The sequence below is a fragment of the Loxodonta africana genome, chromosome 2, assembly GCF_030014295.1.
Source record: "Loxodonta africana isolate mLoxAfr1 chromosome 2, mLoxAfr1.hap2, whole genome shotgun sequence".
Lineage (NCBI taxonomy): Eukaryota > Metazoa > Chordata > Mammalia > Proboscidea > Elephantidae > Loxodonta > Loxodonta africana.
Genome location: NC_087343.1, coordinates 153,367,147 through 153,384,479, shown reverse-complemented (window position 1 = coordinate 153,384,479; position 17,333 = coordinate 153,367,147). Strand labels below are relative to the sequence as shown.

Here is a 17,333-nt window from a genome sequence, read left to right as displayed (position 1 = left end):
ATATAAATGCAATGGCAATTCACTGTTTCTGCCTAGGAAGAATACACGTACATGAAATAAAACATTTAGTACCATCATCTTGATACTGAAAAACTTAGATCAAGGTGGTCAGGTAAAACTTCTGATATTCAGAACTTGTACTACCCACAGAATTAAAGGAATGACATGACAAATCTGGAAAAAAAATAGAGGGAGCATTAAGCCCATTTTACCTGCTGGGCATCAGTGCATTCGGTTGAATTTTGGATAACTTTTATCATAGGGTTCCAAGCAGGATCTGGGTTGTGAAGTCCATTAAACAGAGGGCCTCCTGGAACATCAGCAAGTTGAGGATGAGAGGGTATGATGGTGCCTCCATACATGGAAATCGGCAGACCCTAAAAAGGCAGAAAGAAGGCTTAATCATGAAATGATTATAAATGATGATTCCATAATACCAGCTTAGATCTCTCTGATTTCCCTTCATTCAAAGGATCCTCTAAGTATAGCACAGCACAGTGTTGAGAAGCCAAAACTAGTCATCTACATCCACAAAGCTTTTCAACGAGAAGAGAAAAACAAAACAAAAAACAAATCCAGCATCAAATCATTGGGAAATTTCCCATATTTGATGAACACAGATAATACCCTCAACTTTCCCATATTTTAGTTTCATTAAACTTGTGTTAAGAAGAAAAGGGAAACTACACAATTGCTTGCAGCCATAATCTGGCTTTATGGCAGCCAGAAAGGTCTCAGTGCAGAAGGCCTCCGAGAGCTCATGGCCAACTTTTTAGAAGCGCAGAGAGCTGTGGCAGCAGAACACAGAGCAGTAAAGCCCAAATTCCTGTTGTTTGGGGGGTGGGGGCGGGGATGTCTTCAGAATGATCTGAAGACAAACTACTGTTGACAATGCAACTCACTCTTGAAATTGGGCGAAAGACCTGGCAAAGTCATGGAAACAAACTAGTTACAACAAAAGGGAGAATTATTTCAATACAAGCTATTCCTTAACATGTGACTATGCTAACTTGGAAAGTTACAATGATGTTCGTCAACTCACTTTACAACGAGTTACAATGATGTTTGTCAACTCACTTTAGAAAAATCCACAAAACCGCTTGCCATTGGCTGATGAAAAATATTAGAGGGTGCTACCATTCCAGAACCATCTCTCTCCAATGGTTGGTGCTGGGAAAATGTGCTTGGGTCTGATAATTGTTGATGCATTGGATGGTTCCCTATCACAGACTGCGACCAACCTGATAAGCCTTCTAGAAAAGAGAATTGAGAACACAGTTTGATACTTATTTGGATAATACATTACCACTTGATTCTTTTTTCATACTAAATTTTATCAAAATCATTCCTCTGAAGAGTTCAGGGCACATTCATCACAATCTTTTCAAATAAACGAAAAAGTTCCTGGAAAACCTCGACGAAGTCCTCTGAATACCCCAAACACTCTATCTTGTCCTTCAGAAGAGTAAGTGTTCTCTGAAAGAATTCAAATGCTTGTCCCATTCAAAATCAGAAAGCTTAAGAGGAAAAGGAAGCATGCTTTGAATCTTTTACTTCTGATCATCTCTATATTTATTATGGATGCTATAATCACCCCAACTAACATTCCAGACGGGGACGAATTCTTCAAAGTTATAAACCCCTCTCTGAGTGTAAAGTGCAGAAACTAGGTTTTATTTTGTTTCTTTTTTAAAGAAACTAAGTTCTAGTGGCAAAATCCCACAATGTACTTGAGATATTTCTCCAGACAAAGAGCAAGTAACTGTACCTGACACAGCGTTGACACCAAATGACCAGATTCCACTGTGTCCAACAGGAGCGACAAAACTGGTCCCCACAGGGGCTTGTGCAACAGACCCTCCTTGCCGAATCCGCGCTAGTCTCTCCGTTCCAATGGGGGGAGGTATCTTTCGATCCTGACTGGCACTGCCTCCTTTTGGTTGGCCCAATGTTGGTGGGGCAGAAGTAGCTGAAAGAGGTGAAGATGATCCCGAAGAAACAGATGGAATAGGAGAGTCACCTGGTGGCAAAATATTTCTCTATTGTTTTATTACACATAAAAACTATAAGAATATGAGAAACCTTATTGGAAAAATCTATTCCACAACATAGGTTCTGTAAAGAAAAATTTCATTTTATACGATCATTGAAATAAAAATATGTAATTTTTGTAAACATTATTCTAGACCACTTCTATCTGTAAGTAGAAACAAACAGTATAAAAAAAAATTCCAGATTGAACTGAACAAGGTTAGAAAGGGAGAAAGCCTCAACATTTATTCTAGTTCTAATTAATCTTCTCAATATATATCATCACATTTTAAATTAATTTAAACATGGCAGCGTTTGCACAGTTCCTAGCATATTGTCTGCTGAACAGCTGATGGCCCTTTATACTTGCTAGTTTTTTTCTTTTTTCCCTTTCTACAGTCCGTTTTTCCCTCATAAGGAAGAACAGTCAAATGTTAGCAAAGCACTGTAGGATTCAATTCATGGCTTTGTTTGCTTAATGTGACTCTCAGGTAATTTGAGTAGTTTTCCTTGTCAAAAAGGTCGACACTCACCGAATACCTCATGATGCTCATTAAAATAAAATCTTGTTCAATTCTAGATACTTTATCTGTTCTAAATAGTGAAATAAATAAGTCAGAACAAGTGAATAGTTCTACTTTTGAATGACAATAATACAGTTCCCTAAAATGTAAAAGTAAATGAGAAATTATACCAAACTGACCATATACATAAATACAACTTCTGTTCAGATTTAATAAGTTAAATCTGGATCCTTTTGTAAAACTACTTGCAGTACCTCTTTTTTTGATCCAAGTTCCAATGAAAACATTTCTAACTTGGAAGAATAATTTGACCCTGAGTTCTCAAGTTTCCTATCCTACAAATGACTGATAATTTTTGATATGACTACAATACAAACCTCTGTATACCATTTAATTTACTCAAGTTAAACAGTGTTCCCTGAAACAAATAGTTTAATAACTTATTCAAGACTTTTTGGAAAGAGTTCCTCCAGGATTCCTACATGAGTTTGAGGTGCTTGTCCAAGGATGGGGAGAAAAATGTTGTCTGTTGAAACTAGGTGTCCCAACAGGAGCTGCCCCTTGCAGGAAAACCCGTGTTCCTGGTATGCTGGAAAAACTTGTCAGAGGAGTAGAAGAGGAAGATGGGGAGCTTCCTGATGGATCAATGGATGGTAAACCTGGAATAAAACAGGGCCAAGACATCTAATTAATCAAGGCTTTAAAATTCAAAGTCCAAGGCTACTTATTTTTTAAAAAGAACAAAGCATGCGATTTATTTTTGTAGATCAGAGCAAAAAGAATTCACTTTGTGATACTGCATAGCCCAAACCCATTTTTTTCTTGCAGCCCAGAAGAACACCACCAATTAATAATGGCAGTCACCTGGAGTAAGGTTCTATCTAGATAAATCTCAAAGCTTCCACTAGAGGATGCAAGAAATGAGAGCATGTTGTGACTAAGTGGTTTCCAGATCAGTAACTTCTGTTTTACCTTTTGTGGAAAATATCAAAGTACAGCTTTTCATCTACAAAACTATAGCCATTTTCTTTGGGAGATAGGTAACAAAGTCTACCAATGTGTCCTTCAGAAGGAGAAAAAACATACTATTAAACTTAGGATAATTTCAGCATCCCAACTGAGAAAAAAATCACCAATTAAAAACTATCAAAGTTTCTATCTAGTTTGTGCAACTCCGAATTTAGCAATTTTCTCAAATTCCATTGCATTTCCTGGAGGATGTATTAGGGAGAGGGGACATGGGTCTGGAAAAAGGTGCTCATTTTAGGAAAGAGTAGTTAATATCAACATAAAAATTATTAAAATTCTCTCAAATAGGCCTTATTTTCAAATAGTTTGAAAATAGCTTTGAGATACAAGTCACATGCAATTTACTCCTTTAAAGCATACAATTCAATGTTTTTAAGTATATTCACAGGGTTGTTCAACCATCACCGCAATCGATTTTAGAACATTTTTGTCCTCCCTAAAAGTTATACTGTACCTATAAGCTGTCACTCCCCACTCCTCCTCATCCCCATATTCCCATCTGTAAGCAAACACTAATATACTTTTAGTTTGTACAGGTTTACCTATTACGGATACATTTATATGAATGAAATCATCATGTGGGTTTTGTGACTGGCTTGTTTCACTTAGCAAAATGTTTTCAAGGTTCATCAATGTTGTAGGCAGAATCAGTACTTCATTTCTTTTTATTGCTGAATAATGTTCCAATATACAGATACCCCATATTTTGTTTATCCATTCATCAGTAGATGGACATTTGGGTTGTTTCCACCTTCTGGCTATTATGAATAATGCTGCTGTGAATGTTTGTGTACAAGTTTTTGTATGCACATGTTTTTTATTTCTCTTGGGTATATCTAGGAGTGAAATTTCTAGATGAAATGGTAACTGTTTAACTTTTTGAGGGTCTGCCAAAGCAGCTATACCATTTTACATTCCCACCAGCAATACAGGTGGTGGTTGTTATTGTCAGGTGCCATCCAGATGGTTGTGACTCATAGAGACCCTACCTACAGAAGAACGAAACACTACCCAGTCCCGCGTCATCTTCACAGTTGTTGTTATGCTTAAGACCACTCTTACAGCCACTGTGTCACAATCCATCTCATTGAAGGTCTTCCTCTTTTTCACTGACCCTGTACTTTGCCAAGCATGATGTCCTTCTCCAGGGACTGATCCCTCCTGATAACATGTCCAAAGTATGTGAGATGAAGTCTTGCCATCCTTGCTTTTAATGAGCTTTCTGGCTGTACTTTTTCCAAGACAGATTTGTTCGTTCTTCTAGCAGTCCATAGTATATTCAATATTCTTCACCAAAACCATAATTCAAAGGCATCAATTCTTCTTTGGTCTTCTTTATTCATTGTCCAGGTTTCGCATGCATGTAAGGTGATTGAAAACACCATGGCTTGGGTTAGCAGCACCTTAGTCCTTAAAGTGACATCTTTGCTTTTTAACACTTTAAAGAGATCTTTTGCAGCAGATTTGTCCAATGTAATGTATCACTTGATTTCTTGACTGCTGCTTCCATGGGCGTTGATTGTGGATCTAAGTAAAATGAAATCTTTGACAACTTCAGGATTTTCTCCATTTATCATGATGTTGCTTCCTGGTCCAGTGTGAGGATTTTTGTTTTCTTTATATTGAGGTGTAATCCATACTGATGGGTTTGGTCTTTGATCTTCATCACTAAGTGCTTCAAGTCCTCTTCCCTTTCAGCAAAGAAGGTTATGTCATCTGCATATGGCAGGTTGTTAATGAGTCTTCCTCCAATCCTGATGCCCCATTCTTCATACAGTCCAGCTTCTCGGATTATTTGCTAAACATACAGATTGAATAAGTATGGTGAAAGGATGCAACCCTGACTCACACCTTTCCTGACTTTAAACCACACAGTGTCCCCTTGTTATATTCAAATGACTGCCTCTTGGTCTATGTATAGATTCCTCATGAGAACAATCAAGTGTTCTGGAATTCCCACTTTTTGCAATGTTATCTATAACTTGTTATGATCCACACAGTTGAATGCTTTTGCATAGTCAATAAAACACACATAAATATCTTTCTGGTACTCTCTGCGTTCAGCCAAGATCCATGTGACATCAGCAATGATATCCCTTGTTCCATGTCCTTTTCTGAATCCGGCTTGAATTTCTGCCTGTTCCCCATTGATGTACTGCTACTACAGCTTTTGAATGATCTTCAGCAAAATTTTACTTGTATGTGATGTTAATGATATTGTTTGATAGTTTCTGCATTCTGTTGGATCACCTTTCTTTTGAATGGGTACAAATATGGATCTCTTCCAGTCAGTTGGCCAGGTAGCTCTCTTCCAAATTTCTTGGCATAAACGAGTGAGCGCTTCCAGCGCTGCATCCGTTTGTTGAAACATCTCAAGTGGCATTCTGTCAATTCCTGCAGTCTTGTTTTCCACCAGTGCTTTCAGTGCAGCCTGGACCTCTTCCTTCAGTACCATTGGTTCTTGATCATATGCTACCTCCTGAAATGGCTGATTGTCGACCAATTCTTTTTGGTACAGTGACTCTGTGTGTTCCTTTCATCTTCTTTTGATGCTTCCTGTGTCATTTAGTATTTTCCCCATAGAATCCTTCAGTATTGCAACTTGAAGCTTGAATTTTTTCTTCAGTTTGTTCAACTTTAGAAATGCCAAACATATTCTTCCCTTTTGGTTTTCTAACTCCAGGTCTTTGCATATTTCATTATAATACTTTACCCTGTCTTCTCAAACTGCTCTTTGAAATTGTCTGTTCAATTCTTTTACTTCATCACTTCTTCCTCTTGCTTTAGCTACTCTACGTTCAAAAGCAAGTTTCAGAGTCTCTTCTGACAATCATTTTGGTCTTCTCTTTCCTGCCTTTTTAATGACCTTTTGCTTTCTTCAAGTATGATGTCCTTCCACAACTCGTCTGGTCTTCGATCATTAGTGTTCAGTGCATCAAGTCTGCTTTTGAGATGGGCTCTAAATTCAGGTGGGATATTCTCAAGGTCGTACATTGGCTCTCTTAGACATGTTCTGATTTCCTTCAGCTGTGGCTTGAACTTGCATATGAGCAACTGATGGCCTATTCCACAGTTGGCCCTTGGCCTTGTTCTGACTGATGATATTAAGCTTTTCCATCATCTTTCCACAGGTACAGTCAATTTGATTCCTGTGTATTCCATCTGGTGAGGTCCATGTGTATAGTCACCATTTATGCTGTTGAAAAAAGATATCTGCAACGAAGTCATTGGTCTTGCAAAATTCTGTCTTGCGATCTCCAGTGTTGTTTCTGTCGTCAAGGCCATATTTTCCAACTGCTAATCATTCTTTTTTGTTTTCAAGTTTCACATTCCAATCACCAGTAATTATCAATGCATTTTGATTGCATGTTTGGCCAATTTCAGACTGCACAGGTTGGTAAAAATCTTCAGTTTCTTCATCTTTGGCCTTAGTGGATAGTGAGTACATCTGAATAATAGTTGTATTAACTGGTCTTCCTTGTAGGCTTATGGATATTATCCTATCACTGACAGCATTTCACTTCAGGACAGATCTCGAAATCTTCTTTTTGACAATGAACGTGAGCCATTCCTCTTCAATCTGTCATTCCTAGCACAGCAGAGGATGTGATTGTCTGATTCAAAATGGCCAATATGAGTCCATTTCAGCTCACTAATGCCTAGGATATCGATGTTTATGCGTTCCATTTCATTTTTTACAATTTCCACTTTTCCTAGAGTCATACTTTGTACATTCTATGTTCAGATTGTTAATGGATGTTTGCAGCTATTTCTTCTCATTTTGAGCCATGCCACATCAGCAAATGAAGGTCCTGAAACCTTGACTCCATTCACGTCATTAAAGTCGATTTTACTTTGAGGAGGCAGGTCTTGTACAGTTGTATTTTAAGTGCCTTCCAACTTGAGGGGTTCATCTTCTGGCACTATATCAGACAGTGTTCCACGGCTATTCATAACGTTTTCACTGGTTAATTGTTTTCAGAAGTAGACTGCCAGGTTCTTCTTCTGGAAGCTCAGCTGAAACCTGTCCATCATGGGTGACCCTGCTGGTATTTGAATACTGGTGGCATGGCTTCCAGCATCACAGCAACATGCAAGCCCCTACAGTACAAGAAACTGACAAACTGACAGATGCGTGGAGCAATACAGGAGGGTCCCAATTTCTCCATATCCTTCTCCATCTTCTTGAAGTATTACTACTTCTTACCTGAAAACCAGGAGAGTAAACTATATCCGTGAAAGAAGAGTATCAACAAAAGAAACCATACAGGCAGTTGAGAGATGGGATAAAGTTTACCAATCCTGGACCCCAGAAAGAAGGTCAAGGATCGAAGCTTTCTGTAACAACCTGAGTGCTGGCAATGAGCTCTTCCTTTACCATGGGGCTGTTGAAAACCTCTACTAGTTTTCCCAAAATGAAAGTTAAAATAGATGCCTATTTATAGAAACAAACAAAAGCCCTAGAGAGTATTTTGGACTATCAATGGCTTGTATTTCCATTTGAAAGATGATACATCGGCTATGTTTTCCTGAAAAGACAGGTAGATAGAAACGTATCTGAAATGAAAGCTAAGCCTATACCACATCCATAAACTCTCACAAGTTTTAAACAATGCATGTCAGTTTATAATTAGCAAAAGAGTAGCATGGGTATAGGGCACTTTTCCAACTGGAAGAGAAATGCTAAGTGGCAGTAGTGCTTCTTATCCCCATTCTAGGTCAGTGACAATTTCTAATTTGTTTCCAGAATGGTGCAGATCCAACTAAAATCAGCCCTTAAACACTGGAAAATAGATTCCAGTTTTCCAAATATCTCCAAGTCAACACTTGCCTCAATAGTTGAATCTAAGGTGTTTTTTTTTTTTTCCAAGAGCCCACTAAGGACTGGATCTCTTCAAATAGCTGCATCTGATATAGATAATATACAGTACTATTAAACAATACCATTTACTATTCAGTATGAGCACCCAAGGCTGAAAACAAAGGACTGGTCCCTAAACACATTTGCAACTCAGATTTTTTAAATTTGAGAAATGTAGATAATCACTATGATAAAAAAGTCCAATGACTGCAAATTTGAAATCCTTCAAGTATTCCATGAGTCCTTTCTTTGTTAAAATCATCTTACACCAATTCCAAGAAAATGAACTGACACAATGTATAACCTCCTTGCTAAGAGGGAAACATCATACAGAGAATAGAAAGCAGCTCATTATATATGAGTGATTCACCCACAGCTACTTTTTTGTCCGTTTAATCAGCAATCTTTAAAGGGTTTTTATTATTTATAATACGTTCTCATTTCTTTAAGATCGTGCAATGTTAGGTGCAAAGTAAACTTTTTATTATTATCTTGGAAGATCAGATTATGCTGTCAGAGACCCAATCGGAGATGCAGCAATAGGTATAGTAACTTACCAACAGGACTAGTAGAAACTCTCTGGGAAGGTGGTCTAAAGCCAGGTGCCTTGGAGTTGTCAGGGTGCACGTTTTCCAAGTGTCCAAGTACAGAGTTACCCAGGAACGCTGACTGAACAGTGAAAGAGGCATCTGCAGCAACTCGTGAGGACAGTGGACCATCTCCCCAACCCTGGTTAGCTGGCACCTGATTGCTATCGAAAAGACTACTGAAGTGATTGAAAAGTGTGGCTGGGCCAAATGTAGGTGGCAAAGATTTATTTGTTGGGTTAATGTGCATCTGAGAACCGTTCATAATGTTCATGGCTGAAGAAAGCTGTACTGCAGCTGGTGGGCCTTGAGGTGGTGTTAAAGGAACTGAATTTGTAACAAAAATAGACTGGGGATCTTGGTGTATAGTTGCATTTGGTACCACTGAGTAAAAAGAGCCTCTGGGCTGCATTCGATGAGAAACTCGAGGTGCTGGTACAGCTAACTGAGGTAAATTATTGGTGTCCTGATTATCGGCAGCAGCCAACCTGGGTGATGTGAAAGTCAATGGAGCAGGTTCTGAGTTAGATGCAAAAGGCATTGACATGGGACTTAAATCAGACACAAGGGATGGCTGTGCCTCCTCCTGTGTGTTATTGGAGGGAGGAGTAGGACTACTGGATGAGTGAGTATCTGGAGCTCCTGGGGTGTTGCTGGCAGAGCTACTGCTACTATTAGCAGTTGAAGATGGGGTACACAGGTTTGCCATGGGCTGGTCCTGCGTGGACACCTTCTCTTTGGGGGCTGGCATGGCAGAGAAAGACTCCATCTTTTGTGAAGAAAGCTGTGCTTGAGGAGTACTTGCAGGCAGGAACGTGGTGGGAACTTGCCCACTAGTGAGAGGTGCAGAGGAGACAGAAGGCAGGGAACTACAAGTGCTTGTCACAGAAGAGATCACCGTTGCTGGAGGACTTGTCTTAGGCACACAGGCAAACAACTGCTTTCTAACTGATGAAGGAGTCCGGGTACTAGTCACACACAGTTGCTGACTGGCAGCAACTACAGAAGAGACAGTGATAGGACAACTGGCAGTAGTTAGTCCAGCAGACTCTGAGGATAAAACAGTCCCATTCTGGTTAGGCAGACGTCCTGTATTATTATGCTTTGGAGAGCTACTTGTGTTGCCAGGATTCACAGGTCTTACTGGGAATGGTCCCCAAGTGTTAGGAGAGGGTGAGAAGGTTCCTCCAAACTGAGCCATGGGTAAGCGAGGATGCCGAATCTGTTGCATAGTTTGAGCAGCCAGCAGGGCAAAATGAGGGTGGGAATAAGCTAAGGGTAAAGACACTGGGAAAGAAGAACGTACATTTGTTGGAACGTTCTTATTAAGTTTATTAGTGGGTTGGAACGTAGATAATGTTGTTGCCTGTGAAGTTACAAGAGTTGGAGCACCCAAGGGAAATGCATTTTTACTAGAAGCTGCTGTGGTGCCTACTCCAGATGAGAAATTTGCATGAATGGATTTGGTGCTGGCAGGTGTTCTGATGTGATTTTTAGGAATTAAGTCTTCCAGTTCCTTAGCAGGATCTTGAATAAGTGCATTGATAAGCTGAACTGCATATCTTGTTGATTCTGTACCACCCCTGGGGAAAAAACAAAACAAAAATAAGACCAAAAACATAAAAAAACAGGTAATATTAATCATCATCAGGTAATATTAATCATCAGCCACCACTCGTCTGTCAGTTTACTGAACTGTCATGGCTTTCATGACAGTTGTTGTGATGCTGGAAGCTATGCCACTGGTATTTGAAATACTAGCAGGGTCACCCATGGTACACAAATTTCAGAAGACCTTCCAGACTAAGACAGACTGGGAAGAAGAACCTGGCAATCTACTTTTGAAAATACTGGCCAGTGAAAACCTTATGCATAGCAGCGGAACACTGTCTGATATTGTGCCAGAAGATGAGCCCCTCAGGTTAGAAGGAACTCAAAATATAACTGCGGAAAAACTGCCTCCTCAAAGTAGAGTCAGCCTTAAAGATGTTGGTGGAGTAAAGCTTTTGGGACCTTCATTTGCTGATGTGGCACCACTCAAAGTGAGAAGAAACAACTGGAAACATACATTAGTAATTAAAAAGTGGAACATACACGAAGTATGAATCAAGAAAAATTGGAGGTCATCAAAAATGAAAGGAAACGCATAAACCCCAAAATCCTAGGTGTTAGTGAGGTGAAATGGACTAGTATTGGCCATTTGAATAGGACAATCATATGGTCTACTTCGCTGGGAATAACAAATTGAAGAGAAATGGCATCGCGTTCATTGTCAAAAGGAACATTTCTAGGTCTATCCTGAAGTACGATGCTGTCAGAGATAGGATAAAATCCATACACCTACAAGGAAGATCAGTTACTATAACTATTATTCAAATGTATGCATCAACCACTAAGGACAAAGATGAAGAAACTGAAGATCTTTACCAACTTCTTCAGTCTGAAATCGATCATTACATGCAATCAAGATGCATTGATAATTACTGGTGATTGGAATGTGAAAGTTGGAAACAAAGAACACTTGGTAGTTGGAAAATATGGCCTTGGTGATAGAAATGACACTGTAGATGACATGATAGAATTTTGCAAGACCATTTGCAATGACTTATTCATTGCAAATACCTTTTATTCAACAACATAAATGGCGACTATACACATGGACCTTACCTGATGGAATACACAGGAATCAAATTGACTATATCTATAGAAAGAGACGATGGAGAAGCTCAGTATCCATCAGTCAGAACAAGGCCAGGGGCTGCTGTGGAACAGACCATCAATTGGTCTTATGCTAGTTCAATTTGAAGCTGGAGAAAATTAAAACAAGTCCATGAGAGCCAAAGTATGCCCTTGAGTATATCCTACCTGAATTTAGAGACCATCTCAAGAATAGATTTGATGTACTGAACACTAATGACTGAAGACCAGACAAGTTGTAGAATGATGTCAAAGACATCATACATGAAGAAAGCAAAAGATCATTAAAAAAGCAGGAAAGAAAGAGCAGACCAAAATGATTGTCAGAAGAGACTCTGAAACTTGCTTTTAAATGTAGAGTAGTTAAAGCAAAAGGAAGAAATGACAAAGTAAAAGAGCTGAACAGAAGATTTCAAATAGCAGCTTGAGAAGACAAAGTGAAGTATTATAATGAAATATGCAAACACCACGAGTTAGAAAATCAAAAGGGAAGAACACACTCAGCATTGCTCAAGCTGAATGAACTGATGAGAAAATTCAAGCCTCAAGTTGCTATACTGAAGGATTATATGAGCAAAAAATTGAATGATACAGGAAGCATCAAAAGAAGATGGAAGGAATACACAGAGCCACTGTACCAAAACGAACTGGTTGACGTTCAACCATTTTACAAGGTAGCATATGATCAAGAACTGATGGTGCTGAAGGAAGAGTACAAGCTGCACTGAAGGTATTCGTGAAAAACAAGGCTGCCGGAATTGATGGAATACCAATTGAGATATTTCAACAAATGGATGCAATGCTGGGAGCACTCATTCATCTATGCCAAAAAATTTGGAAGACAGCTACTTGGAAAACTGACTGGAAGAGATGCATATTTGTGCTCATTCCAAAGAAAGGTGATCCAAAAGAATGCAGAAATTTTCAAACAATATCGTTAATATGACATGCAAGTAAAATTTTGCTTAAGATAATTCAAAAACAGTTGCAGCAGTACATCAACGGGAACTGCCAGAAATTTAAGCCAGATTCAAGGAAGATGTGGAATGAGGAATATCACTGCTAATGTCAGATGCATCTTGGCTGAAAGCAGGGAATACCAGAAAGATGTTTACCTGTGTTTTATTGACTATGCAAAGGCATTTGACTGTGTGGCTCATAACAAACTATGGATAACATTGCAAAGAATGGGAATTCCAGGATACGTAACTATGCTCCTGTGGAACCTGTACATAGATTAGTAGGCAGTTGTTCGAACAGAACAAAGGGATACTATGTGGTTTAAAATCAGGAAAGGTGTGCATGAGGATTGTATCCTTTCACCACACTTACTCAATCTGTATGCTGAGTAAATAATCTGAGAAGTTGGACTATATGAAGAAGAATTTGGCATCAGGATTGGAGGAAGATTCACTAACAACCTGCAATATACAGATGATACAACCTTGCTTGCTGAAAGTGAACAGGACTTGAAGCAGTTACTGACGAGGATCAAAGACTGTAGTTTTCAGTATGGATTACACCTCAACATAAAGAAAACAAAAATCCTCACAACAGGACCAATAAGCAACATCATAAAAAATGGAGAAAATATTGAAGTTGTCAAGGATTTCTTTTTACTTGGATCCACAGTCAATGACCACAGAAGCAGCAGTCAAGAAATCAAATGACACATTGCATTGGGCAAATCTACTGCAAAAGGCCTCTTTATTTAAAGTGTTAAAAAGCAAAGATGTCATCTTGAGGATTAAGGTGTGCCTGACCCAAGCCATGGTATTTTTAATTGCCTCATATGCATGGGAAAGCTGGACGATGAATAAGGAAAACCGAAGAAGAATTGATGCCTTTGAATTATGGTGCTGGCGAAGAATATTGAATGTACCATAAGCTGCCAGAAGAATAACAAATCTGTCTTGGACGAAGGACAGCCAGAATGCTCCTTAGAAGCAAGAATGGTGACACTTCATCTCGCTTACTTTGGACATGTTATCAGGAGGGACCAATCCCTGGAGAAGAACATCATGCTTAGTAAAGAAGAGGATTGACGAAAAAGAGGAAGACCCTCAATGAGATGGACTGACATAACGGCTGCAACAATGGGCTCAAACATAGCAATGATTGTGAGGATGGCAAAGGACCAGGCAGTATTTCTTTCTGTTGTGCATGGGGTCACCATGAGTTGAAACTGACTCAGTGGCATCTAACGACAACAGCATTAATCATCAAATAAAATTTTTGATTGTACCATGCCTAACAAAAGTAAAGTATGTGTCTTATAAAAATTAATTTTCATACAAAAGTAGCAATATACATCTTCCACAAATACCTTATTGTGATCATTCTCTCGCCATTCTTATCTTTTTGTTTATCCACATCAATATGGGCACCAGTAACATCTTGTATCGCAGTGATATTGCATCCTCCTCTTCCCATTATCCTGGACACCACTGAGGCTGGTACAGACAATTTCTTTGACCTATAAAACGAAGTTTATAAAATGAGTTTATGAAATCCAATGTCTCTGAATAGCAAATGGTCTTTATTAAAAAAGATGTCTCAGTAAGTATGTTCATGGATATTTGTATAATAATATTTCTCAGACCCTGAAGACAAAATTATTAAATTTTTTTAATAGAAACTAACCTCATTTATCTTATTGAACTTAATTTCGTAAACATAAAAATTACACTGCTTTTTGAAACAAAAAATTATTGTCCATGATCAAAGCATTCAAATCTCCCCAAAATTATCACACATCAACTATACGTCATGACTATACATACTGACTTTTTCTAAATGTAAATAATGCATACTGTATTGTTAAACTCCATATTGAATATACACTGGCTTATTGAACTACATAAAAAGCTATTCCAAAAAAGCTGACATTTGTTATGCCATATAATATGCATGCAAAAATTACATATTGCCTCTAATTTTGCTTTAGCATATTCTGGATTTAGTATGGTACTGCAGCAGAAAATAATGACCACATTCAAATTATTCACTAATTGACTCGGTAACAACTTTACAAGAGAAGTAATCCCTGTATTGTTTATGAAAGTTGAAAAGATGGGACTAGTTCTACTTACCTTCGTACAACTTCTTTCCACCCTTCTTCTCTTTTTTGTCCCCTTTTAGGGCTAGTAAGGTTCAGCTTTACATTTGGAGAGCTTAATGGCAATGAAACTGACTTGTAGCTTGTTGACAATGAATTAGGATTCCCTTCACCTTCAAGTCTGAGGAGATAAAAATATCAAGTACAATAAAAGATAAATTTTAAGATAGGAACTCAAAGGACTATTCTTTTATAGACAAAGTTACATTGAAATATCTGAATTAAAATTTGGCACATCAAATAATCAACAAGACAGAATCTATTTTAATATTAAAATGAACTTGTAAGGCAAAAGTTGGACTATAACCAATAAAAACAACATAGTTACAATAAAATCAAGGCATGGTAATATTTTCAACTCAGAATATGAATCTTATAAATATTTCTAATAATTTATTTTCCTAATTAGCATATGATTAGGAAGACACTGGTGAATTTCAGTTTTGAATACTTAAGACAGATAACGTGGTAGACTGAAATTGTTTAACAAAACTTATGCTTGGAGAATGTACTTTAAATTCTTGTGCTGGGCATGAAAAAGGAAAGATGGATGTAAAGTTAACAAATCTGAAAAACTTACCGTGCTTGAGTTTTGGAGGCGGCAGTACTTGTCTTTTCTTCTTGGGAATGGAGTAGCACTGAGGGATATCTCCTATCACTAGAGGAATTCACATCCATAGTGAAATTTAACTCTTGGCTTTTACCACCACTACTACTCTCACTGTTGCAATCTGTGCTGTCCAAATTATCTGAATCACTGTTTCCACCTGCACCACCACCTCTGGGTTCTCCATTTATTTTATTTTTATCTGCCTTTTGTTGTGCTAAAGACATATGCTGTTCTGGTAAAATTAAATGTGCAGTGGGAGGAGTCTCTTTTGTTTTGTTCTTCTTATTTTTCCGATTGGTGCTGGGGGTTGTCACCACGTTGGCCCTTTTTTTCCCAAATACATTTGTGAATGTTGTAGATGTTGCAGAGATTCCAATTGTGGTGGTGGTGGTTGCACTAGGAGGTTCTATGGGAACTTCTTGCTCCACTAAAATTATCAAAAGGATAAAAATCACACTCAGAGCCATAGGTCTCAAAACAAACTCTGAAAAAATACACCCAATAATTCATAATAACTCAGCCCTTTAGGTCATATTTTCCTTTCACCAGTATTCACTACTAAAGAAATTTTTACTGTTGTTAGAGCAAATATACCATATTATATTTTGATGTCTAAGTTGGTATGGAACATACCCATTGCTGTTGAGTTGAATTCCAACTCATAGTAGCCCTATAGGACAGAGTAGAACTGCCCCCCATAGGGTTTCCAAGGCTGTAAATCTTTACGGAAGCGGACTGCCATATTCTTTCTCCCACAGAGCAGTTGGTGGGTTTGAATCACCGACCTTTTGGTTAGGAGCCAAGTGCTTAACCACTATAGCACCAGGGCTCCATTTGGTATGAAACATACAAGCCATTAACTTTCTTAAGATGTGAAATCTTAGTTTCACTAACCAAAAACCACAATATAGTTTGAAATTTAAGACATTTTTCAAATAGGATATATAGTAGTTTGGAATTAGAATTCAAATAGAGCAAAATTATTTGCCTACCACAAGCACTAACAGACTGTACAATAAACAACTCTTTGAAAGTAATGAACCCGTCTCTACTGATGTTTCAGCCCAGTATAGCTTTGACCCTGAACCTTAACTGAAAGCTTACTAAGGAACTGGACCTTCCCCAGTTTCCACTGGGGGGGCAAAGAGGGTTAGGAAGAATCTGAAGAGAAGCTGGCAAACCTCTGTATTGCTCTTAGGACATATAAAGTGTTTTACAAAGTGACTTAAAGTATAACAGAAATTCTTCAAATTATACGCTTGCCTTTCCCCTTCCATTTGTTATCAATTTACAATGTAGAATGTTTAGAAGTATTTACTATAAAATTCAATTCTCAATTTCAAATTAAACATTCATTAAACATTGAGTTAACTGGAGCAAAAAGCACTCAAAATGAAGTTGATGAATGATAAAAATTTAATCACTAGTTCAGATGGGTCGTCTCTCACCATCTTCATCGTTTTCCTCTTCATCCTCATCCTCTGGTAGTTCTGAACTCTCCTTAGGTTTGTTTTCCTCATCTTCCTGCTTCCTTTTCTGCTCCTCTTTTTTCTTTTTTCTCTTTTCTTTTCTTTTCTCTCTTTTAGCTGCAAGGGCCTGTTTTCTGCTCTCTTCTCTTGACTGCAAATAAAGTTGGTATATCATTTTTCCAATAATGCAACATATCAAATAAATAATAAAAAAAATTTTAAAGATATGTGGAATTTCCTACAGGTGTTATTATATTCAAAACCCATTTATACAAGCAAAAAACAGAAAGATTAACCGAATATCACCAAAATTAAACTTTTGTGCTTTGAAGGATACCATCAAGAAAGTAAGAACACAACCCATAGGATGGGAGATTGTACATTATGTGTTTTTTATTTCCAGATTT

At 38.0% G+C, this 17,333-nt stretch overlaps 1 protein-coding gene across 12 annotated transcripts in view; it reads right to left on the bottom strand.

Annotated features, from left to right (window-relative positions):
• Positions 1–17,333, bottom strand: part of ANKHD1 (ankyrin repeat and KH domain containing 1) — a 161,139-nt gene that overhangs the window by 8,748 nt on the left and 135,058 nt on the right. For 8 of the 12 annotated variants that reach the window (XM_064277089.1, XM_064277118.1, XM_064277137.1 and 5 more), the window contains 9 exons: positions 16,906–17,077; positions 15,428–15,884; positions 14,822–14,968; positions 14,056–14,205; positions 9,003–10,615; positions 3,038–3,214; positions 1,769–2,020; positions 1,078–1,253; positions 213–377 (listed from right to left, as the gene is read on the bottom strand). In XM_064277089.1, the coding sequence (XP_064133159.1) occupies positions 213–377; positions 1,078–1,253; positions 1,769–2,020; positions 3,038–3,214; positions 9,003–10,615; positions 14,056–14,205; positions 14,822–14,968; positions 15,428–15,884; positions 16,906–17,077 (3,309 nt within the window). The remainder of the gene's footprint in view (positions 1–212; positions 378–1,077; positions 1,254–1,768; positions 2,021–3,037; positions 3,215–9,002; positions 10,616–14,055; positions 14,206–14,821; positions 14,969–15,427; positions 15,885–16,905; positions 17,078–17,333) is intronic. The other 4 variants (XM_064277105.1, XM_064277112.1, XM_064277132.1 and 1 more) reach the window with 2 other exon arrangements.